This window comes from Oenanthe melanoleuca, chromosome 4 (assembly GCF_029582105.1).
Source record: "Oenanthe melanoleuca isolate GR-GAL-2019-014 chromosome 4, OMel1.0, whole genome shotgun sequence".
In the NCBI taxonomy this organism is placed as follows: Eukaryota; Metazoa; Chordata; class Aves; order Passeriformes; family Muscicapidae; genus Oenanthe; species Oenanthe melanoleuca.
The window spans coordinates 64,179,719-64,204,611 of NC_079337.1; the positions used below are offsets into that span (position 1 = coordinate 64,179,719).

The window sequence follows — 24,893 nt, forward strand, 5'->3', positions numbered from 1 at the left end:
CTTCCTTCTTGGCCTAGGCTGGTTGCTATCTCACAATTTTATTTCCTGCAAATAATCACTGAATGATTGATATTCATTTCCTCAGTTTGTGCTGGTAACAGAAAGTCACTGGATCCTGAAGAAGCAAGTGTTTTATAGGAATACCAGAAAATAATTAGTTGCAGACAATAAATATTTCAGAAAAAAAAATCCTGTGAGGGAAGGAAATTGCAATAATTTTACATGTACAGAGGAAGGGACAATTAACAAGGTGATGTGACCTCCCAAAACTGGGGATTGAGAGTTTCACTGATTTGCCCTGGAGTGTGTTGTGTGCATATAAGGACATTTATTACTGCTGCTGTTTACCAGACTGAAAACTGTTTTAAGGAATGTTGGAAGCCAGTCTTGTCACTGCTGTGGCTTACTAAGTGGATGGGGCCACTTAAGCTCTGGGCACACTACAAATGGAAGACTAAAGTTGTTTGGGCATTTCTGTAAAACATATTCAGGGTTTTTAAGACAAATATTTGCATATAGGGATATTCCAAAAAGTCTCTTGAAGTCACTGTCTACACTTGGCTTTGGATCAGGGTTGAGTACAATTGATTTAATTCAAACACACACATCAATCCTCCATCTCTTCCCTCAGTTCCTCTACTCTGCTCAAGACAATAATTCTCACTTCCCCTTCATCCAAGCTTCCTGTGTAATTAAAGTTATTGTTGATTCCTGCCTTCCTTCATCTCCATGCTCAGACTGTTGCCAAATCACTCCTTCTGCACGCTGTATACAAACCTGAGGCTGATCCTTTGTCCCTCCTTTGTCCCTTGAAAGCCATAAAGTCTTTACTTGTCCAAGTCTCCTTTCCATCTCCTTTGTGTGGTCTCTACCCCATCTGGATGCACCAGTGTTTAAACCTCTCTCCCCTGTTCCAGTCACCCCCACACACAGCCTAAAAAGCTGAAGTAAGTTATCTTTGCTTTCCATGCCTGAAAAACGTTGTTCCTAACCACTGTTGGTTTGCTCTTTTATCACATCCTACCTTGATCCCTTCTCTCTTTAAAGACTGCAGTGCCACCGCCCTCTTCCTCTGCTGTTCCCTGCAAGTATTCTCCCACACCCTGGAGCTCCTCTGCTCCTTGCTCCCCCCATTGCACATCATTCCATTGCCTCCAAAACAAGCTCTCCCCTGGCAGTCATCCTGACAGCCCCCAGTTTGAGAGATAGCAGCCCCAGCCACACCAATTCCAACCATAACATTCCCCAGTCCTCATCATCTCTATATTCTTTTTCTGCAACACTTCTGATGTTCTCTGAACTAGATCACAGGACCTTCAGCTTTCTTCCCACATCCCCAAAATCACAGGACTGCCCCTCCCACAGCTGCCAGCTGAGCTGAGACTCAGATGTGCTGTGACTCCTTCTGTATACAGGCACTGTCTGTCTGGTACTAGCCAGCTAAATTAATGACCTACCTACAGAGTCAACACTGCAGTTTTCAGCTCCTGGCAGACAGTGCTATAAAACAATCTCCTATACAGCAGCTAATTCTTAGGAATAACATAGTTGAGACCCCTCTGACCCATCTATTCTGGCCACAATCGCTCTGCAGATCCAGAAGTTTTGCAGCAGTGGAAAAACAGACAACTTAAGTCTCATTTCCTTAGGAAAGCAGAGTCAACCCACTCCCCATCCATTTCCATCTTTCAAAGCTTCTTTGAATGAGTCGTGTACCCAGGAAAGCCTTGGCCCTTTTACCTTCTGTGCAGAAGCAGATATCCTGATCATCAAACCTCCCAGAGCCTGATGTAGAGCAGTTGCAACATTTAAAGCTACAGATAAGTTCTGTAGTCTGGACTACAGCAAGCACACACTCTCAGGATACAGAGAGAGGCAAGGAAGTGGTGACATCCATCAGTGAATTAGGAAAAGCTCACTTGCAGCACTAAACAAATAACCACAACAGCCTGACAGTTCTTACACTGTTCTGTGCTAGAGGTCTACACCAATTACAATCACCTTGAAGAAGGACAAAACAGCAGCTGTAAAGAAATCACTGAAGAGTCGAATAATTGTGCAACAGGAGGCAAAAATCTAAGTAAAAGGTTAGTCTGCCTAAAGAATAGGATAAGGATTAATGCTGAAAATCCTATAATCCTATTAGGCACCTCAGCAGCAGCAATCCCCAGTCTGGATCATTACATGTGCTTCCGGTCATCCTTTGTCAAAAGGGAGACACAAAAGCAGGAGGAGAAAGAGAAAGACAGGGAAAGTGAAAGTGCATTGGGGAGGGTCCACAAGAGGGACTGTAAAGGCTGTAATTATTTATTTTGCAACAAAGACAAATAAATGAAGTTATTTACTCCTCCTGATGCAGTGTAAGGGGATGTTAAACTCAATAAAAAGAACAAAGGCAAAAGGAGGGGAGAAATCCCCTGTATCACCAGGAGATATTACGTGGAATTGATGAATTGTATTTATTAATATAATTACATTATGTAGGATTTGGGGTTTGGATTTCACTGTTTAAGTTTACCATTAAATGACACAGGAAAGGATGAAGCTTCCCATATTGTGGGGTTTCCTGGTTGTCAGGGGAATAGTAAAGCAATTCAACTGTTGGCTCCTCTTTAGCAAACCCTGCCATATTCCAGGGGAGCAGGTGCATCATCACCAAAACTCCCTCTGTCTCCACTTACCAGGACAGCCACAGTCAGACCTAGCTATCACATCCATCTGTTCCTTCTCTGGATCTACTGGAGCAGTGATCTGACCATCAAAGAGCACAGACTATCCCAGATGTGATAGAATCTAGGCTACAGCCTGGGGAGCAGCCTCAGAGCTGCTACCATGACCTGGGAGGGTCCCACAGGACATCTTGAATACTAATTTGGTGATGCTGCTTTCCTCATGGAAAAGACATTTACCCACAAAATTAACTCTCATGGTCCATAAAGCAGCCAGTGAAATAAATGGAAATGCTCTTAGTGATTCTCAGGAGTTCTTGGCAGGACTCAGGTTACCTCCAGCACATCCACTCCCTTGAGCATTTTTAACCACAGGAGTATTTTCTGCGTGGTAACCTGCTGTTACAAATATATCAGCACGGGCTGTCTACATCCCAAGCCATCCAAGTTTTCTCCTCTAGTTACCATGCCACCAGCAGTGTTTGGGCTGCCCAAACACTTACAACATTGTACTACCACAACACAAATAGAACAGCCCTTATTTTGCCCATAAATAACTAATGTTCCCATTTCATCAGCACAGCAGCCAAGATGGCAACTTCTACCCACAGGGATGGACACATTTAGGAATCATTGAGGTATTTCCTATTTTCTCAACATGTTCACTGTCTAGTGTGTGCTTCTTACACAGAGAGCAGAAGCTGAGCTGTCACCATGCCAGCATTCCTCAATGATATCACCAAGAAAGGTGCCAATAGGTTTGTGTTCCTTATTACCAGTCCTAATTAATGTTCACACTCTGCCACAGATCAAAAATAAACTGCACTGCCTTTGCACTGAAGGTTCCCAGTTGAAATCCAGCAGTTGGAGACATGAAAATAAGCAGTGCACAATGTCAGGGAAAGGGTTAATTTGAATCCCTGGACAAGCCAAATGCCTGATATTCAAGAAGGGGCTGGGGTGGAGGAGGCACCAGCTGCAGAGGGGGTTCTGGGCTATATTCTCTAGGAGGTGGCTCCTGCTAATTCTTTGTGGTCACTGTGCAGCAGAATGGTGGCTCAGGGAAGTTGGAACTTGCCTGCTCACCCTCAGGGTGACACCTGACACCATCCCCACCTTGGGCCCCAAGAGATGTGGATACCTGACCATGTCAGACTGACATCCTGATACACTCTGAGAATACTCATGACAAAAATATCTCTCAAGGAAAGCGCTGGGTCCTGATATCCCTGAGACAGATTAGGCTCACTTCAGACTCTACTTGCAACTTGAATCGAAAATCCTTATGGGGTTGGTCCAGTGCCCAAGGACAAAGGTACAGGTGTGCCCATGTCACTCAGCCAGTCATGCATTGCCTTTGCACATAAAGCTCTACTTGCACAGCCACCAGCACATCCCTCTGCTTTGGGAAACATTCCTCTGCACCTCCTTGGTGATTTGCTTAGCTCTTCTGACCTGCTAAGACCATGTCCTCACATCCACACTTCCAAAGCACATACACATCCACACCAAGGAAGCAGGGGGCAGAGCCAGGAGAGCTCTGTGTCTAACACAAAGATGCTTTGCTTTCCATCCAGATCCACCTCTGACTTCTCAGCCAGGTTACTATAGAAGCAAAGTGAAACTCCATCTTGGTTAATGAAACCTTATTGCTCCTCCCAGCATAACTGCAAGGCACAGGAACTGACTGGCCTTCCAGCAGAAACAGCAAGTCAAGGACTGTCCTTGATGCTTCTAATTTAAGCAGTCTTCATCTTCCCAAAGCAGCACATATTCCTCTCCAGCTGACATGACCCTTTTTTTGTTTTCCTCAGGCAGGGCACTCCTCACACAGGAGCTGGCAGATGGCCAGGATACACAAACAGGTGAAGAAACAGCAGGAGGGATGGGTGGAGAAACAGCCTTGGCCAGCCTGGAACTGTCACACAACTACACTTGGGTCACAACAGCCCCATGCATCTGGGGCAGGGTGGTTTGAGAGGCTGCTCAGCAGAAAAACACCTGGGGGTGCTGGTTGACAATCAGCTGGGAATGAGCCAGCAGTGTGCCCACATGGCCAAAAAGGCAAATGGAATTCTGGCCTGTAGCAGCAATAGTGTGGCCAGCAATTCCAGGAAGTGATTGTCCCCCTGTGCTGGCCATTGGTGAAGATGCATCTCAAGTGCTGTGTTCAGTTTTGAGCTCATCACTTCTAAAAGGGTGTTGAGGTGCTGGAGCATGTCCAGAGAAGTACAGCAAAGCTTAGAAGACACGTCCAATGAGGAGCAGCTCAGGGAACTCAGGTTGGTTAGTCTGGAGAAAGAGAAGGCCCAAAGAGACCTCACTGCTCTTTAGAACTGACAGGAGGTTGTAGTGAGGTGGGGCTGGTCTCTTCTGCTGTGTCTATAGTCAAAGGATAAGATAAAATGGCCTTAAGTGGCACCAGTGGTTCAGAGGTTCAGATTAGCTATTTTTTTTTCATTCACTTGAAGAGTGGTTAGGCACTGGAATAAGTTGCCCAAGGACGTGGTGAGTCACCATCTCTGGAACTGTTCAAGAGGAGTCTGGATGTGGCACTTGGAGAGATGGATGGTTTAGGGGTGACGATGGTTGCACAGGGTTGGCAGTTGGACTGGATGATCTTGAAGTCTCTTCCAGCCTCAGTGATTCTGTGAACTATTTGTTCACATTGAAATCCTATTCAGGCTGGTCTAAACAAGATAAACCTGGCCCCACTGTTCCCTTTTCCACACTTTCTGTTCCAGGAAGAAGATAGAAATGCTAAAATAACTCTATTACTGATGGAGAAACCTTGTTAAATATTGGGATTGTTATGATAATACACGTGATGCCCACTGAAGCCTGTCATTCCTAGAAAAATTACCAGCAGTGAAGGCTCTTCACAAGGTTATGTTTACATGGGTACCCTTAAGTATCATATTTAAAGTCCATTCAAGATTAGGCAGGCACTTAACCCTTCCCAGGGTTCCAGACGCTCTTCAAACTCAGTCAGAATTCCATCAATTTACACTCAAGCCAACCCTTCAGAGTTCTCTTCCCAGTCCTCCAGAGCAGAGAATGCCTGTGTAGCTGCTATAAAAATACCCCACGGCTCTGCAGCTATTTTAGGAAGCAAATTCCTTGCAGGTGGAGGTTTCCTAAGCTGGTCTGTTCTACTTCATGCTGCCTTCGGCAGAGCTGCAGGGCCCAGAGCGCTGATGAGAGAGAGGAATTTGTTGTCACCCAGACAATGTTTGAAAGGGGGTCTGTGTGGGGAGCGTATGGGGCTGGTGAGAAACTGCAGGCAACAAGAACAGTGAGCCTGGCACTGCTCTGAGCAGCTGCCTGTCACAGATAGTGTTTCGTGGGGCTCACCAGAGGCATTTTCGCTGCTGCTGCTCCTCCCCTCTCCCCCCAGGAGAAAACAGCCCACGGCACCGAGCTTGCTCCCAGCCTGGCACAGCCCACAGCCTCATCACTTTTAGGGGAAGAAGAAGTAATTAAAAAGTGTGATACTGAGGGCAATAAAATCTGTGCCTTTTCGAGAAGAAAACAATCCTGTTCTGTGACTGGGTCAGATCTTCACCCAAAGATCCAAATCTTTGCTCCAAAATAGCTCAGGGTCTATGTGCTCTTTTCCCTATCCAGCACTGACCATAGAGAGCTTTGTTTTTTTCCAAGCCAAATAAAAGGCAACTTGAAAACTTAATGGTATGTTTTAGATGGGATGGGCTGCTTTTCCTGACTCTGGAGAGGGGGATGTTTATGTGGGAAAAGTTTTTTTAGAAGCACTGATATTATATTCCAGAGATGACAGATGGTCCAAAATCTGCATTGTGAGTTAGCCTACAGATTTATGGTAGGCTCATGATATGAAAAGGAACAGGAAAACTTATAACCTAACCAATCTAATTTCTAGGCTAAAAAAAGGTATAAAATATGGATTGCTTACCAACAGAGAAGCTCTGCATTATTTCCATAGAAAACCACATCATGTTGCAAGTATTATTTTGGAATTATTTTGACTCTGATACTATGTGAATCACCTTTTAGGAAGTGTAACCACATATAGAAATCCTAATTGAGAGCATAATCCTACAACATTCTCTGTATTTGAAAACTAAGTTCAGGTTATGGAAGACTTCCACCATCAAACCATAAATGCTACCACTGTCTGAGGAAGTAGCAAGAAACACAAAAGCTCCTGTTCAGCTATCCCTCACTGAAAGACAACTTTAGACTTTTTGTGGTGTACTTATGGGATAGAAAACAGGAATAAAAAATTAAATTAAGCTATAACACATCCAAATCAATTGCAACATAACCTCCTTAGAGTATTGTTACTTCAGCTTCCCAGGGATAGAACATTGCTAGAAGTTCTTAACTAAATGCAAGGAATATTTTAGCTCAATGTAATTTCAAAATTAAACCAGAAGATCTCTTTGGCCCAAATACTCAGCTAAAGCAATGAAAAATATTGACTTTCCACAGGTTACCAATGACCCAATCTGCTGTAACAAATCAAGCAGTCCCAAGGTTGCTGTGAGTACCTCTGGGTCTTGGAGCTCTCCAGATGCTCTCAGGGGAGGACAGAAACCCAGGGTAGATCTCTCCTCCAGCCAAGGAGAGCAGTTTGGTACAGAAAAAGGTATCAGGAATAGTCACAGCCATCTTGGTGCAAAACAGCCTGAGGTGAAATCTTACTGCTATTCCAATGCCCCTGCTGTGGGCAGGGCCACCTTCCACTAGCATGGGTGATACAGTGGATGCTGGTAAATTAACAGTAAACAGCTTAACTCCTTCCATCAGGAAGTAACTTTCTTACAACTCCAGAACATTAACCAGAAAAACCAGAAGGCCAAACATTTTTAGGGACCAGACTCAGTGAAAACAAGCGGGATCCAGTAACCTTCATGTTCCAGAGCCAATATCTACCCACTAGTTAAGTAAACAAACAAACAAAAATCCCACACGCATCTTTAAAACATTTCTTCTCATTTTGATAACACATTTCAAAGAAGGATTTCGAAGCACAATATAAATGTTATTCACATGAATATCAAAGCTGGTGGCATTACTACTGATTTCTGATTATTTCTATTTCATTAATGGTTTAAGTCTATTTTAAATTATAAGAAAGTGAGACATTAAAATCACACAGGAAGAAACATATCAGGACATGAACAGTGCCCAGTTTTCAACTCCAGTTTTAAAGCAAGAGCATGGGAAACCTAGGGCAAGATGATTCTACAGGTAATTTCAGAATATTCGGCCCAGCTCCATGCTTTCGTTAGCATGGGTATCAGAATGCCACATGCTAAATATAACAGCTGCAAAATTGCAGGGAGTTCACAGGCCATGCAGACCAAGTTTCTCTTTCTGGCCCACATACACAGATTGGTATTTCTTCTGAGTACTATAAACATTTTAGGGAGTGGCTGGGCACCTGTTTTCTTACTAGGACCTGCATAATTTTTCTTTTAAAACAAAGGAAAACAAAAAACTGTCATACAGCTTGAAAAACAGAGATTTCTAGTCTTTTCTCACAGGTATTTGACTAGGGTTTCTAGTGTGAATTTAATAGAGTTCTTTCCTCCAGGGTCTTTTCTCATTTCATTCATCCTTTTTAATCCCTCCATTTTATACAAATAATAACAGCATTGTAATGAAATGCATGGTGCAGCTGAGATAAACATGAAGGCAGAGATCTCCAGCTGGAGCTGAACTGATACAGAGCAGCCTCCAGTCTAACCAGACATAAGGGAGAGGAAAGCAGAAGGAAACACGCCTCTGTTCTGGAGCCATGGACCACTAATAAATAATCAATCAGACCTGCTGGCTACACCTCTGAATTCAGTTTCAACTACCAGGATAACTCTTTGCCTCTAATTAAAATAAATTAGAAGAAAAATGACCATTTAGTGGCTAATCCTAAATCATGGTGTTAAGATAAGTGATACAAAACAGCAGCTGGGAGAGCCTGAATAATAACCTGGCCCTGCACCTCTCAGGGCTGTCCTAGGGCAGGATCAGCCCCATGGGGGTGACACCCATCATGGTGTTAATGGTATTAATGGGAGAGGCTCCCCAGAGCACTTCACAGACTGGGGGTGGTATGAGACTCATTATGGGATGCATGGGCAGACAGTGGACTTGGGCCCACACACGGAATGAAAAGCACACCAAAATGACAGTACAGTGTCACCTCTTATTTCACTTCTTCACATACTCACCCACAGTGGTCACCATGTAAAATACCTACTGAACCTCTGAAGTTCTCCTGGAGAGTACAGGTGAGAGCACCAGCACTTTGGCTTCTGAGCTTCCACGGATAATGCTCACTGCAGAGCAAGAGCACTTCCTCCAGGGTTGAATCTGGAGGAACCAGATTCACTCAGGAACAAAAGAGCAGCACCAAACCCCTGCCAGAAATAAATCATGAGCCCCAGGCCCCGTCCAGTCAAATTTTCAGTATCTTCATCTCTGAACTCCTGTTCATGTTTGCTTATCCTTGCTTTGAAGAATTCTTTTCTTTATATATAATCAGAATTTCCTTTGCTGCAACTTGTTTCCATTGCCTCAGCCCCCATTTGCTGTGCCTCCACAAAAAGCTTTCTCTGTAACAATCCTCCACAGCAATGGAGAGCAATTGAAGACAGCAATGACATTTCCCCTTCACCATTTCTTACTAAGGCTGAACAAACATCCCACTCATCTGCCCTGGTGCACCATGCACTCCATCCCTCTTGCACTGGACTCATTGCTGCCAGGGCCCTCCTTCTACCAGCAAAACTCAAATGGGATATTCTACTCCAGCCAGCAACTCTGACATCCCCTCACAGTTGAGAAATAGAGGGGAACAATTGTTTTCTTCAACCTGCTGGAAAATCCTCTTGCTACCCCAACCCTGGAAGAGAACAGCACTAGATCATTGCTATGACCAGAGGTACAGCAGTGCCAGGGATCCACTCCCTGAATAACCAGGAGGTTCTTCCTTGCTGCTTGGAGAACCTTCTTCCCCAGCCCCACCACACCCTTTCCTTTCCAACTGGTGCTGTTCCCAAGGAGCTAAACTGGGGAATACCTACCTGCCTGCCAAGGGAAGCATGTGAAGAACAGCACCACACTGTCTTAACTCTGGGACTTAACACAGAATGGGTGCTGTTAGCAGAGAGAGGGGCAGGGAGATGAAATGAATATTTACAAACAGTGCTCTAAATCTCTTAGCTATTTTTAGTGAGCTAGAGGAACAGCTAGATTTCCCTTATCTCTACAGCCACATACTCACATACAAGGCTTTGTGTCATTAACTGTGCAGTTTACTATAATGGTTTTATGGTAATGTTGTTGCATGATCTATTCTTACACAAAGCTGTGAGTAGAGAGGTCATTATCAGCTTATTTACCCATGGCCCACAGTACATATCTAAAGATAAAATGACACATCCTTTCTTCTGCCAGAGCTGGGAACCCTGGGAACCTCACATGGAAAGCAAATTACCCATACATAGCTAATAGTCATGCTACGATAATTTTTAAAAGGATCAGGGGCTGCAAAGCCTTGATCAAGCTAAAATTGATTTAAAGGGCTTTCTTAAATGACAACCTCCTCCAGAGCCCCTAAATTAATCCTTCAGAAGTCAGAGAACTGTATTTTCAGGTTAAATGAAGAAAGATTAAATGAAATTGATCCTAAGAACAGTTATAGTCAGCACTGTTGAAGGGTTGACCTATGTTAGTAACAGGACAAATACATACTCCAGGGTCCAGGAATCTTTAATTTTTCCAATCTAATAATTCTAAAAGGCTTTTCAGGACTGTACCTGAGGACACAGCAGTACTCTAGGCACAGAAATATCAACATCTCTGTAAGTCTTTACCATCTTCAATTAGTTCTCTCCAAGTCTTTGGGAAATAGCTGAGTTGCCAGATCCCTTTTGTATATTTTGGTTCCACATCAGCCCAGCTGAGCACTCCCAACATCATGTAGAGTTGATACACAAAATCTGCATCTGTTGTGCCTTTAACTTGTTTGGGTTGGGCAGCATAATGTCACTGCTTCTGGCTCAGAGCATTTACAGTGTGGGTGGGCTAAGGCACCCTAGGTGGAAATTCAGTTGCCCAGCTCCCAAAATTCATGCCCATCCCATCAGTAACACTTGCATATTGCCCAGAACTGCAGCTGAAGTTAAATATTTCTGACTTGCAATTCACTTTGCAGGTGCATGGAACAGATACAACACATGCAGTTTGACAGAGAATTCTAAAATATCTTTGGTTTTGCTCAACAAAAAGTTTATGTGTACAAGTGTATATGCACTAAGACAGAAAACTGGAACTTATACACATTTCCTTAGCCACTCTGGGATGTTTCTTAAAATGCAAGGCTTTTCTTCTGATCTTTGAAATCTCTCTGCATCTGTTTAACTTTCCTACATCATGATTCACTTCACAACTTAATATACTTCTGCTACAAAAAGACAATTCCTTCCCTATTCCTCCCAAATAATTTTATCTCTTAAAGTAGTTTTTTTAAAGTAGGTTTTGTATTTCTTGACTAATACTCAATTTATTTTTTAATTTCTGATATTTTCTAATCTGAAGCTTAACAGGTTAAACACTTTGCTCACACCAATTTTTACAGCACAGCTACTATTCACCTACATTACATTTCTTTAACAACCACCTATTACCTAAAGTGCAGGCAAGACTCACTAGTGAGGGCAGTGAAGCATTTCATGGCACACCAGCTCATATTGAGAGCTTTACAATGACACCTGACAATCTGAGATTTTGGACAAATAGATACATAGGATAAAAACATTCAGAGAAGGCTGAGATGATGAATATCCACAAGTTTCATTGACCATGCAGGAAAATAAATGGCTTCACCACTGGAAATCAGCAGCTTGGTCACAGCCCAGGCAGAGTGAGATCTAGAAAGAGAAGTCACAGTTTCCAGGCACTGCTTCTGTGCCACCCCCACCATTACACAGTGAGACAATCTCACTGTGAGCACATCTTAGCAATTCCCACATTTGCTCATTTGTTCTCATCAGGTGGTTTCTTGGAAGCAATTACAGGAGCATTTCCATTCAAAATAAAGTATCAGAAAATAGCTTCTCAGAAAATAGCATGCACACAGCCTTGCAGGTTCAGAGTACAAATCAAAATATCTGATGTTCACAGATATATGCAATATATGCATATATTATACAAGTTGGGATTTAAAATCCAGTTTCACAATTTGATGAAGACATCAGGTTTTTTTTAATGCCTCAAGACAGCAGTATTGCTATCCAGATACTCAATCCTCCTTCTGACAGAAGATGTCATATTCCCATTTGCATTCAATTTTGATCTCTCACAGACTTCTCATATGTCTCTGAATTTCAGGCTTTAGCTGAGAGCCTTAGAGAGTAAAAGAGATAAGTCATGCTGCTCTCTTCTACTCTGCATTTCCCCAAACACAGATGTGTTCAGATCAAAGCCTGTGACACAGACACAGCTCCATAATCACTCAGGAATATCACTTTGTCTCAGGCCTGGGTAAGCAGCCAGTGCACTGCACAATTCTGAACAGAAAAGGCTTTGCCTTTCTTCTTTCTTTGGCTTAGTGACTTTACCTCTTTCCCATTCTCACCTTCCCTCTCACACATATACCTTTCAGCTGGCAGCTACCCAAAACACAAAATAAAATATAAACTGAGGCTTAGGAGGCAGATGGAGACTTCACAGAGATAACTTGAGAGGAAAGCAAAGGGAAAGACAGCCAATTCTCCAAGGACCCTTTCAGAGATTTCTAAATAAGCAGCTGCTTGAGAAGGCAGCTTGTACTTTTTGTGGGAACGCCCACACTGCATGCTATCTTATGGATGCTTTTCCACCTTTTCTCATTTGTTAATACTGCTGGCTTAAATGTCACAGTCCAGTGTTTGTCCTCCTTCTCAGGCAAGGAGATTCACACAGAAGGATGACAATGTTGCAAGTCCCACTCTAAACAAAGCATTATTTTAAAGTGAAACAGTAAAACTGTTTCAAATGCATGTAGCTATATAAAATGTGTCTGGAGACTTGAATTTACACAGACTTCAGCCATTTATGGCCTGACTGCCCAGACTGAGGTTTCTTGGTTTCAAGAATATACATAAATCATAATAGTGTTTGAATAGAGACCTGATTTGTTACAGCCAAGTATCTGCAAACCTCAGCATAATAATAATTGAAAAAGAATGCTGAGCTATTCCAGTGGCTGTATAGCACATCTGAGTGCAGAAACCTCAGGACACACTATATCAAAGAGATGAAAAATATCTCATCTATAAGTAAATCCTTGGGGGTGGGAAGTATGATTTTACAGAATGGGTTTACATGAGATTAAATATAAATTACCACAAACTACATGGAAAGCAGACTGGTTCACTTTCAAGTAGCATGCAAAAGTAGGCATAGTATTCATAAACTTAAAATTCATGTTCTGTTTCATGGACAGCAGGCAAGAGTCCTTCAGTGGCTGTCTGCAGTCTCTCAAGCTGCTGATTTTGCAGTGATCTATGAACAATATGTAGAAACAGGCAGAGGTGTTTATCCATCACACATGTCACATCCCCTCAGGCCCTAGAAATGGCTATCAGTGAGCTGCTGGGATGTCCAGTTCTGGAAAGTCTGCAAAGCAGAATTGGTTTAAGGCAGCCAGGATCAGGGATGAGCTCAGAGCCAATGGCAGCAGCCCTGGTTAGCCAACATTCTCTGTAACAAAGCTTCACACAAGGGCACAGGCATGAGGCATGAGAGACTGCAGTTTCTACTTGTCTGATGTGATTAAAGTAGCTTTAAAAATATATTGCTAGGGTGCAGTAAGGCATTTGGATTCTTTGGATTGAATCTAAAGTGAAGGTGGTTATGCTCTTCATCCTCAGCTTTCAGTGGGTACTACCATTTCTTAGAGAAAAGCTTGATAATGAGCTCAGAGCTCCAGAGGTGTCTTGATTACAGGCTTGGGGATGGCCCATTCAATTGGCTTTGGTTGCTGAAGTGCAGCTAAAGCCATATTCCTATTTAGTGATGAAACACCCAATACTAAAATGAAAGGCTCATGACAGAATGATGCTTTTAGGAGCCCTCTATCCTTGATGTATCACCACTCAAAGGGCAGCTTAACTCATAAAGAACACAAGTCCTCTATTGAACTAGCCAGCTTCTGTCCCATAATACTCAGTTTTCCAGGATGCAGCTGGCACCATCAAGGCCCTCACCATTCTGAGCTACAAACACAACCTTAGGTCTCCCACCTGGATAGATTTACACCACTCACTGATCTCAGCAAAGTAGCACCAGCTGATACAACTTGAAGCTCTGCTATTGCCCTAGGGATGAGAAAATTATTGAGGTTTGCAATGAAACAGCTATTTATTTTGTTTGTCTGCAGAAAATTCAGCCTTGATTCTTCAGACTTACCACAAGCCAGGACTGGGATTTTTTGTGGTAGTTCTTGGTAAAATTTGGCAATGCACCCCTTAGCCTGCTTATAAGGGCAAAACAGAGAAGCTCTAATTATTCCAGATACAAACTTTTCTTCCCACCTCATGTGCTGTGATTTCTTTCTTAGAAAGTTACATTTAGAAGCTTTCTATTAAATTCCATCTTTTTTGTTTGGATGATCACACTTCATTTCACACAGATTTTGTAAATGATCACATGGCTGTAAGGCTTTTTTGAGCATATAAAATGATACACTTATTTGATTGCTAGATTAGAGGAAAAGAGTTTGTGCAATTCCTGATGGGTTGAAGAATCTCCAAATCTTCTAAGTGAATGTGTGGTTCCTCAATTATCTCTTAAGTGTATGGGTGCTAAGCCATCACCATGAATTCCCATCTTAGAGTAATCAGCTGTAACACACCCTACACAAGGATCTCACAATTCTGTCCAAATGCTGATGAAACCAGCTTTGCTCAGCACAGTGAGATGGGAGGTCACAAGCAGACACCAGGACAGGCAGTAGAACATAAAGATTTTTGCAGATCTGTTCAAAAGGACCACAGAAGTCTCCACTGCAGGCTCATGACAGCTACAGCTTTATAAATATCCAGATATGGATGTATCTATGAGACAGATTATATCCTGAGAAAGCATCATTAGATTTCAAGTTCTCCATAAATCATTAGAGGCAGCAGGGGATTGGTTTGACTGATTGCACTCTGACAGCTATGAAAAGAGGTGTGCACAGTATAACAAGCATGAGAAAATCCCTACAACATTTATGCAGGAAACCATTTACTCTTAGTTCAGTGTTCGTGTTTTTAAGGTATATTTTAAAATAGAAGCTTCCTCTCTGCATTTGATCCTATGAGAAACACCCTTTATATAGGACAGCAGAGTGTGTTGCCATGGAAACTATTATGATCCACTTAAATTCAACAAATTCATGGGGTATATTCCCCAGAGTACCTCAATTTAATTATTAATGTTCTTTCTAAACAGCAACATTTTTCTGTTTTGACCAAAATCCTTATAAGCAGGATGAAAACAATAAACCTGGAAAGCAGAATCCTTTGTTCAGCTACAAAACAGGTACAATTAAACCAGGGAAAATGCAAACAGCCTCCAGGCTGCCCTGACAATGTGCTTTAACTCAGACCTAGATAAATTGTTTGGAAGAGGGAAAGTCTCATTCAGTGCTTGTGTCCATAATGCCCCTGGCCTCTCTGCTGTGATTTCCAGAAAAAAAATACCAGCTAGGATAGTGGGCTTTTTTGCAGAGGGACATGCTCAGTGGAATCTAAACAATGACTATCAATTCATTTTCACATAACCACCTGTCCTGCAGTCATTCTCAAGTCAAACCACTCAATCTTTTTCCATGAAATACATGACTCAAGTCAAACCCTTTTAGCTCCACTGCAGCTCCAGCATCCATCTCTCTCTTCCACATGTCACCTTGAATTGTGGAGGTAGATTTAGGAGCCAGATGGTGTTATTGAGCCTGATCTAACACCAGGGATAGTTTCTTGTGGGTCACATAATGAGTGCTCATAGGTCTAAGTTTAGATATGCACAGACCATGTCCTCCCCAGTCCACAGCAGAAGAGGCAGCAGGACAAGCAGAATCCTTCCATGAGCAGAATGAGGCTCAAGAGCTTCAAACTGCTCATCCAGAAAAGGGCCTAAGGTAGAGCATGACCCAGAGCAGCCCTGTGGGAACTGCCCAAGCTAGAACAACCACTTTATCACGAGGGCTGTTTGATGTGACCCATAGCTGGAGAGAGCAGCACTCCTCACATGCTCACAGCAAGTGTCAGAGCATTTGTGCTGAAGACATCAAGACAAAGGTGACCATGAAATATTGTGTGAATGGAGAAGGTCATCTTCCTGTGATTGCTCTGCTCTTTACCATCACCAGGTGTTTCCTATCTGTCCTCCCAACAAAGGTTTTCTTCCTGAAATGCCATATAAGACTCCTGGTTTCACTTTGCCGTGAAGGCTCCTCAGGGACTGACAGCCAGGAGAGCTCTGCCACAGAAAAAGCTTGTCTATGTAAAAATCCCAGAGCATCCCATGACTTCTGACCATTGGCTTGGATATTTCAACTCAGAATTAATATTCACCTCTCCCCTCCAATTCTGTTCCAGTGGGGATGGAACTCATGCCCACATCAGACTCTACCATGTGTAAAATAGGACTGGTAGTTTACATGGAGAGATTATCACTAAGACAATTTAAAGTTACCAAATTAGGGAAAAATAAATAATTTCTCCTCTTCCCACAAGGAATTTACAGCACTGCACTGAATCCAGGTTCTCGGTATTCTCATATAAAATCTGCAGCACAAGCCCTTTCCTTATATGAGGCTGGTTATTGGTTATAAGCCTCTCTCAAAAGATGAGGCAAGAAATATCTGTCAGTTTTTTGCTTTCCTGTGTAAACATTTATTTATAGGCTGGAAACAAGAAATAGAATAAATGAGCTGAATGAAAGGAAGCAGCAGTATGAACTCAACGAAAGTGTTTCTTCTGCAGGAGCTGCAACTGTTCATTAATGCTGATAGCATTGGACTGCCTGGTAAATTCACAGACAGGTACACACATGGTTCTGGTATCCCTGGGATCTGCCCAAAACTGTACAAAATTGCAGACATGAGGGGAATTCTTTGTAGCTCCTCACAAATAGGGTCTTCAATGTTGGTTTTGCTCTCCTGTAGTATCTGCCATTTTTGGAAAGCAAAATATTACTCTTGGCTCCATGAGAGAGAAAGGGGAAAGAAAGACTGCAGCTTTACTGACCAATAGATTGATTCCTTCTTTGAAACTGGATGTTTTATTAGCAATCAGTGCATGAGATGCAGCAACCAGCATTTGAAGAAACAAGCCTTTCCTAAGCATGACACCAGCTGCTCCCCTGTCACTGTCAAGAGTAAATCTCCAACTTGACACCCAATCCTCTGCCTCCAAATAAATGTGTGTCCCTTCTGAAACATAATCCTTGATCTTCATTTCTACTTACTGTACAACCAGCTTCTGTCCTTTGATGCCATCCCCACACTGCTTCTGGCTGTGATCACTTTCACCAGCCTGCAGATCACTGCTTTACCTCCCAAAGCAAATTAAAATCTCTTGCCCTCCCCTTCTCTTGAAAAAATATGTCTGCAAGAAAAAAACAGCAGGGTACTCTGCTAAGGAGTTATGCCTGTTTGGAGGCTCACAGCAAAAGATTGAGTGGTTCTGTGTACAAATCTTGGGAAAGTACTATCCATGTTTCCAGTTCTGGCATGGTGTTCCAGGTCTGGAGTGCCTTCCCAAGTCCTACCTGTGGAATGAGCAAGTGTATCCTGTTACCTCAGTCATTCTCTCCAAAAGCACACAAGTCATGGAAAGATAAAACACAGTCTTCTTTTGTCACTTCTTCTAGCTCTTTCTCAGCACTTTGCTCACCATCTGTTTTGCTTGTGTTTTATCAGTTTAAATTCTGTCTTACTACATGCATGTGAAATGCCAAATCAGAGCATGAACACTGTATCAGCAAGAGTGTCAGAGAGAAATTACTGAGGAGCACAGGATCAGTCTCAAAAATTATTAATCTAGAATGCAGAATTGCATGTATTCATACCTTATTTATTTTTTATTACTATAGAACTTAGAAGAACCAGCTAGAGACTAACCCCTACTGTCTAGATACTGCAAGATAGAAAATACTAGATGAGCTTGCTCATTTAAAAATACTAAATTAACTTGCTGCCCAAAAGAGTTTGCAATCTAAGTAGCATACCAGTGATAACTAAAATATGTGAGACCTTCCCTGCAAAAAGCAGCATGTGATTAACTTCAACCATACAGGTGATCTGAGGGAGATTTTGCCATATGAGTGTTTTGCTTGCAAAGAGCCTGATTGCATGGATGCATCCCTTCATCAGGCCATTTCACCTCACAAGACCTACCTGAAATCTGAATGGCCTCAATCCAGCCAAGTGGATGAGCCAACAAAAGAAAATCTAGACTCAGATCCTTGCTGCCTAATGAAGACATACAAGAAATTTTGTCAAACAAACATTCTGCAGCAATCCAAACTGGCCAATACATCTGCAGTAGTCAGTTCTTCATCCATCTTTACCCTGATTAGCCTGAAAGTTCCCAAGGTATCAGCTCTGTCTGCTGAGACACAGAAGCAGAGAGATAAATGCAGTGCTCAATATTCAGAACCAACTGCCCAAGAAGTAGGAGGTATGATTGTATGTTATCTCCTTCATCCAATTTGCACCAAGTATTTCCTCTTGACCCAACAGCTCTCCATGCAACACAACCCCTGATGGAAGCTCCTTAGAGATGCCAGTCTCATTCTGTTAACTGCAGTAAGAGCACTTAAGAGTGTTTCTCTACATTTCCTAATCACTGGACCATCCAAACCTTTGAAAGGAACACACAACTCATTTTAAATCCCACTGTTGCTTAAGGATAGATGACACATAATAAGTCACATGGAATTGGCAAAATGTTGAAATGTTAATACTTTACAAAACTGTAATTCAATAGATATAATTACAAAACTTGTAACTAAGAAAAAAAAAAAAATTAAAAAATGGTATCTTCTATTTAAATCAGTTAGTACATAACTGCATGATGGTTTCTGGTTTAGAGCTGAAACACTGACTGGCTGACTGATGTTTTGTGGACTGCCAGCCATCTGTGGATGACAGCTCAAGCACCTTGGATCTAAATCTCCCTCCTGTGACTAGGAAACCAATTTTAGGCAGTGTAATGCCTGACTTAGTAGTCTGTATTAAGTAATCTGGCTCTTGCTTTCTGCTGACTCTGACAGTAAGGACAGCCCTGAGGATCTGAAAGAGAATAGGTCATGATTCAAAATACTTCAGTCTTTTGTTGTTTGTCTGCTTCAGTAGCAACTATATGTCTGTAGTTTTGCTCTCTCTCTCTCACACCATCAAAAATGCATACAAAAGCCACATATACATTTCCCAATTCCCTTTATCAGGCTTCCTTTTATTAATTTATTGAGTGAGGAGCCTGGAGGAATAATGTTACCTGTTGCTGTGTGGAATACTGGACACATCACTTGATCTCTGTGTGTCTTGGTGCCCTTACCCATACAATGGCAGTAAAAATTCCTCTAATGACACAACACTAAATTAATGCTTCAAAGTGCTTTAATGCAGTGAATGGAAAGGGTCCCACAAAGGCAGCTGCAAAGGCCAAGCCCCTTGGCTACATTTCCTAGCTGCCAGGCTGGTAAAGCATCCTTCCTTACCACACCAGAACCAGTAAGATCTGTGATGTGCACACCAGAAAACCTTGCCCGTTGGGGCCAGGAGCATTTCCAGCACATCTGTGCTTGGGCAGGAGAATCTGGGTCACGGCTGCCAGAGCAGCAGGCAGTGCTGTCCCCTGCAGCGTGATCACACGCTCACATTTCACATCAAGGGCATGGCAAATGTCGCACCTGCGCCGGCTGCTCCTCTGTCACTTACTGTCACCAACAGGTTCTGCCCCCTCAGCAGAGCCAAAGGCTGCAGCAGGGATGCACATGAGCTGAGCTGGCAGCCACAGAGACCATGTGCTCTTCACACGAAGGACAGCAGCAGTGCAAGCCTGCAGCCTTTGTTTTGGAGGGATGACACCACTTTTTATATAGTAAAGTTTATCAGTAAATTCTCAAGTATGGCAGATGGTCTGCCCTTCCATCTTCCCAGCTCCAGAACACAGAAGAGTCTGCTGCAAAATCACCCCACAGCCTTGGCTGGGAGCTCAAGCTGCATTTTGGGTCCTTTGTTGTATTTTCAGATAATTTTACACTGCTGGTGTGAGGCCTGTAGAGAGCAACAAACAGCTGAGTCCTTCATGTCTCCTGTGATCACCAAGTAAACAAAGCAGGTTGTGAAGGACCTTCACATACATGATGTATGTCAACTAAAATGCAAATGCAGATGTATTGATAACCAACACATGATATATATGAAGTAGTATACATCAACTGAAATGCTAACGCTGATGTATCAATAACCAACAGCTTGAAGCTGTGCTCTGCCTTTATGAGAGCAGTCCTTGCCTGCTTGAGAGGATCCTGTCTCTACCTCTCATAAAGAAGACACAAGTTATAATTTTCTACCTTCAGATAATATCCATGATATGACTTTTCAGGTTCTGTTTCATTCATAAATTTCTTCAGGCTTCCCATACAAATGAAAAGCAGGAGGAGGAAGGATCTGCTAAGTTTCTCTAAAATGGGAATTCTTTACAGACATAAAGATGAAATCAATGTCTGACTCAGTAGCACTATGGATTGACACCAGATGAGGATGAGGGTGGCCAATCTCACAGCCTTGCTAAAACAGCATCACAATAATCAAGAAAGAGAAAGCTAACAAACCGTGATAGGGAAGGAAATTTCACACAACAGGGTAAATAATTCTTTGGTTCCCCTTTGATTTTGTTCAGAATCTAATTACTTCTAGGGATAGCCAGAAGAAAAGATGCCTCTGACAGATCCCCAAATCCCTAGTACTTCCACACAGGGATGGGAATTCCCAGTGAACATATCCAAGGCTGCCATTCTCTTTCACATCAAAACATGAGAGATCAGAGAGGCCATTAATGACATTTTGACTTAAAAGAAAATAAATGCAGGCAAAAAAAGCATAATCAAGGCTGTGGATTTTCACCATAAAGAACATATTTAATCATGTTATATTAATTTGCTATGGACTTCTAAGCTTCTCACAGGAGGAATTCAGATGCCTAAGTCATCACACAGCATCATATCATCTACTGATAACCTGTCTAAACCAGCCTTGTTTCTACTGACATTTCCTTCCTCTGCCATGTGCTCTAGATTGAAAGTCTTTCAACAGGCAGTGTGATGTGCCTACCTTTTAGAATGGGAGCCAAAAATCTTTATTTCTATTCTGTGTGACCCCAAGCACATAAACCAAGTTTCATGTTTCTGAGAAAGGACAAGATTCCCATGCCAATACAACAAGCTGCATTTATATACACCACTTTTAACTTCAAAGTGCCTGTAGACAGCAGCCAAAAGTAGCTACCCAGGATTGCCAGTGCTGTGTGCTGTAGCTGAACTGGTCTGCAGTAACAAAGACAGATCCCAAGTCTTTTTCCTAGAGAGGCCTCTACCATTTGAAGCAAATTGAATCTCCTTTTGAATGAATAGCAATAACCTGTAGTTGGTAAGGCAGACCAATGGTCCCTTCTGGTGTCCCTCAGGCAAGATAAATTCACAACAGTTCATTACACTTCACAGATGAGGAAACTGAGATACAGGTGCTCCAGGATGTCCTTTGAGATGTACTCAGAGACAAAGAATAAAAAAAGGCTGGAATTAACCCACAAATAATGATGTTATCCCACTTCTGTTATTGTGAGAGACATAGGAACAAATGACTCCAAGATGCAACAATTTCAATTCCAGTCATCACAGGCATCCCTCGGTGGAAAAGTCATCTGCAATCCACTGCCATGAGAAAAGAAATATCCCGATTTTGTTCTCACTAAGAGTGAAATAACTACCTGGGAGCAGTACCACAGGAAAATGAGAAATGAGCTCTTAGAGGAAAAATATATCCAGGCATATGATTATTTTTTCGTTTCACATTTGTACAGGAGGGCAGATCCTGAACACAGTATCTTTGACTTTAACACACAGCCATGACAGAGATGCTGCTCTGAAGATATCATTTAGCTTCCCAGTCTGCAGGCAGAACAGAACCAGCCAGCACTCTGGACACAAAGCCCAAACATAGAGGTGAAATGAGGTAAGAGAAGGTTTGCAGTAAGCCACCTGACTTCCCGCTGTAAAAGGTGAGAAGTGCTCACAGGTTCTTCTCCTTCAGCAATGTTTTAGAAATAGAAACTGCCAGGACAGAACCAGTTACAACAAAGCAGAGACAGTGGAAGCAGCAAAGCATCAAGGAAAGCAAAGGCTTGCTTTTTGTTTTAAAGCCCTTTCTGTTAGCTGAGTCATATCAGACATAAGCCCTGTGGAGATCAGCAGAAGTCATAAGAGCACATATCAACATTGACAGTGTGACTAAAGCACACCACACCACTTTCTTCATAATCCTTATCAGTTAATAAGATTTAATGAAAAAACAACTACATAGACACAAGCAGAGGGAAAAAAAGCCCAACCAGGTGGCCATTCTACTTAAAGCACAGCTATCCATACTGATGGATCAACTAGTGATTCATAATGAGATGGGGAAACTGGATTATATAGATTAAATATTTGCTATGATCCTAATCTGAAGACCACTGTACACCAAGGAGTGAGGGATCCAAGTCACAGTTCCTCTGAACGTGTGCAGGTCTGTGCTGTGCTGTCTGGCCTGTGCTGGGTTGCACATACCTTCTGTATGCAGGAGCAACTTGCTCATCACCTGACATTAAACCTCCTGCCCATCTTTGTCTTCAACTAAGCATAGCAACAAGCTCTCTTGTAAACATCCTTTTCATCTGGCAGTATGAGTGATGAATGGAAATGTTTTCAGAAATAAAAAGAAAATGCTCTGAGAGCTGAAAAGATCAAAGTGTAAGGGAACCTTTCCACAGAGAGATCTGCATCATGGTGTGCTGCATCAGACTGGAGGGCTCTTCCACGTCAGACACCTTGGGGTTTCCAGGATCTGATGGAATGTAAGATTATTTTTTTTTTTTTTTTTTTTGCAATGCTCCCTCTAGAAAATGGTGTTTTAAGCAATACTCTAAGGAGTCTAAGTTTCTTACTGGGATCATAACAAACCAGCACTTTCTGGTGCAAAATATTCTTAAAGGATGGATGTACACTCAGCAGTGGAAAGAAAGTGGTGATGAAGCTTGGCTTGCCCTACGTTTCTTTGCAAAATTCTTACTTATTACTATGACTACTAAATAATTAATATTTACACTGCATATTCATTATTTGCTACAAAAAACGCAGCATAACAAACTGGTACTGCCCTCTGCACAGCTGATTCCATGCTGTGACATGTTATTCAGATAACACTGAAGAGAACAGGAAGGTCTGTGTGCTCAGCTAATTATCTGACTGGTCAACTGCTCCAGGTCCTGCCCCTATCAGATTTTTACTCAGCCCATGTGTCTTAGATGAAATCATCTGTGTAGATGTGCATGTGCTCAGACAAGTAAGTTCAACTACCATTCTGTGTAGACATTCTTTGTTGTTGAGGATTAGCTGGGTTACACAATAATGTGGGTTTTTTCAAAGTGGAAATTAGTCTATTAGAGAAGAAAGAAAAGCTGCCTTAGACAATACATACTCACATTGCTAGCAGAGATATCTGCACAGTTATACTGTTCAAATAAAATCTTTTAAATATTTAACACTCTTTCCCAGAATGAAGTGCAAGCCAAATAATGGCTAGCTGCAGCTGAATCCAGATGACAGACCTCCAGGGGCTAAATTCAACTCTAGAGCCCCCTAAAATCTTCATATCTGACACTCAATGTCTTACTGATACAGAGACATAACTAAGATGAAGGTGAGTTTTCCTTTGGATGTTTAATCTCATATTAAGGCAAAACAGACCTTGAAAATGCTTATCTGGAAACATGCTGATGGTGCAACATCATGGCACGTTTCTTTCAGACAAAGAAAGTGACAGGCCTTCACAGACGCTCTAAAATAACTTACAGCACAACAGATGTCCTCCTGAATCCGCAGGAGATGCATCTGTATGTACATGACAGAGAAAACCGGCAAATTATCCATCTGATGCCATACATTAGCCTCCCCCACTCACATTTCCAGAAGGAAGATCAGCCATCCTGCTGCCCCACCTTAAGCCTGTAATCCCTCTCCTCCAGGAATTTTCCAAATGGCATCAAAAATGCCTTTTTCTCACTAAATGTCTTCTCAGATGGGGCAGATAAACATATACCTCGAGCTTGCTCGGTTTTCCCCTGTTGCCTGGGAAGCATTTCCAGGGAATTTTTACATGCATTCCCACCTAGAGCAGTTTCAGCCATGGAAAAGCTGTAGGACAAGTGCAAAGAGCCACACGCTTCTTCTCACAGGCTGACAGGTTAAAGGGAGGGCGAGATCGTCTTTTGAGAGGGCGGGCGGCAAGTCGCAAAAGAGGAAAGGAATATTTGATATTTCTTTTGCTAAACAGACAGAAGAAAGCGGCGGCGGCCGCCGGGAGCCTCTCCCACGCCCCCTCGCGAGCCCCCGGCCGCGCCGAGCCGGTAACAAAGCGCCGCTGCCCAGACCCGTGTCCATTCTCCCACCCGCGGATGCTCCGCTGCCCGTCCGGACCCCGAGCCCGTCCATCGCCGAGCGCCGGCCGATGTCGCTCGCTCTCCTCCTCCCCTGTCACCTTGCGCTGCACGGCGCGGCAGCGCTTTGCCCTCCACCCCTCGGTGATTTTCTCACGCTGGAAAATCCCGTCTGACCCACCTACCTCCTGCCTCACCCGCCGGGCCCCGACAACAACCCGCTAAATTTAGCCCAGTACCCAGAGTAGGGGCAAGCGGGACCGGCGGCGCGGACACCGCGCACACACACACACACACATGCGGGCACACGCTGCAGGTGCCGAGCGGCAGCTACTCACACCACTAGCCTGGAGATGATCCATGAGACCATGGCGCTGCCGTGTGCCGCAGGGCTGGCTCTCCCGGCAGGGAGGGCTCGCCCGGTGTCCTCGCCCGCTGCCGGCCGCCGCCCGAGTGCGCGGGGCGGGCGGCTCGGCCATCCGGCCCCGCAGCTCAGCGCAGCCTCACT

The 24,893-nt window shown here is 43.1% G+C and overlaps 1 protein-coding gene across 3 annotated transcripts in view; it reads right to left on the reverse strand.

The window, feature by feature from the left end:
- REEP1 (receptor accessory protein 1) overlaps positions 1-24,893 on the reverse strand; it is a 64,595-nt gene extending 39,702 nt beyond the window's left edge. For 2 of the 3 annotated variants that reach the window (XM_056489450.1, XM_056489451.1), the window contains exon 1: positions 24,724-24,886. In XM_056489450.1, the coding sequence (XP_056345425.1) occupies positions 24,724-24,755 (32 nt within the window). In that variant the 5' untranslated portion in view covers positions 24,756-24,886. Of the gene's footprint in view, positions 1-24,723 lie in introns of all 3 variants that reach the window. The other variant, XM_056489449.1, reaches the window with a different exon arrangement.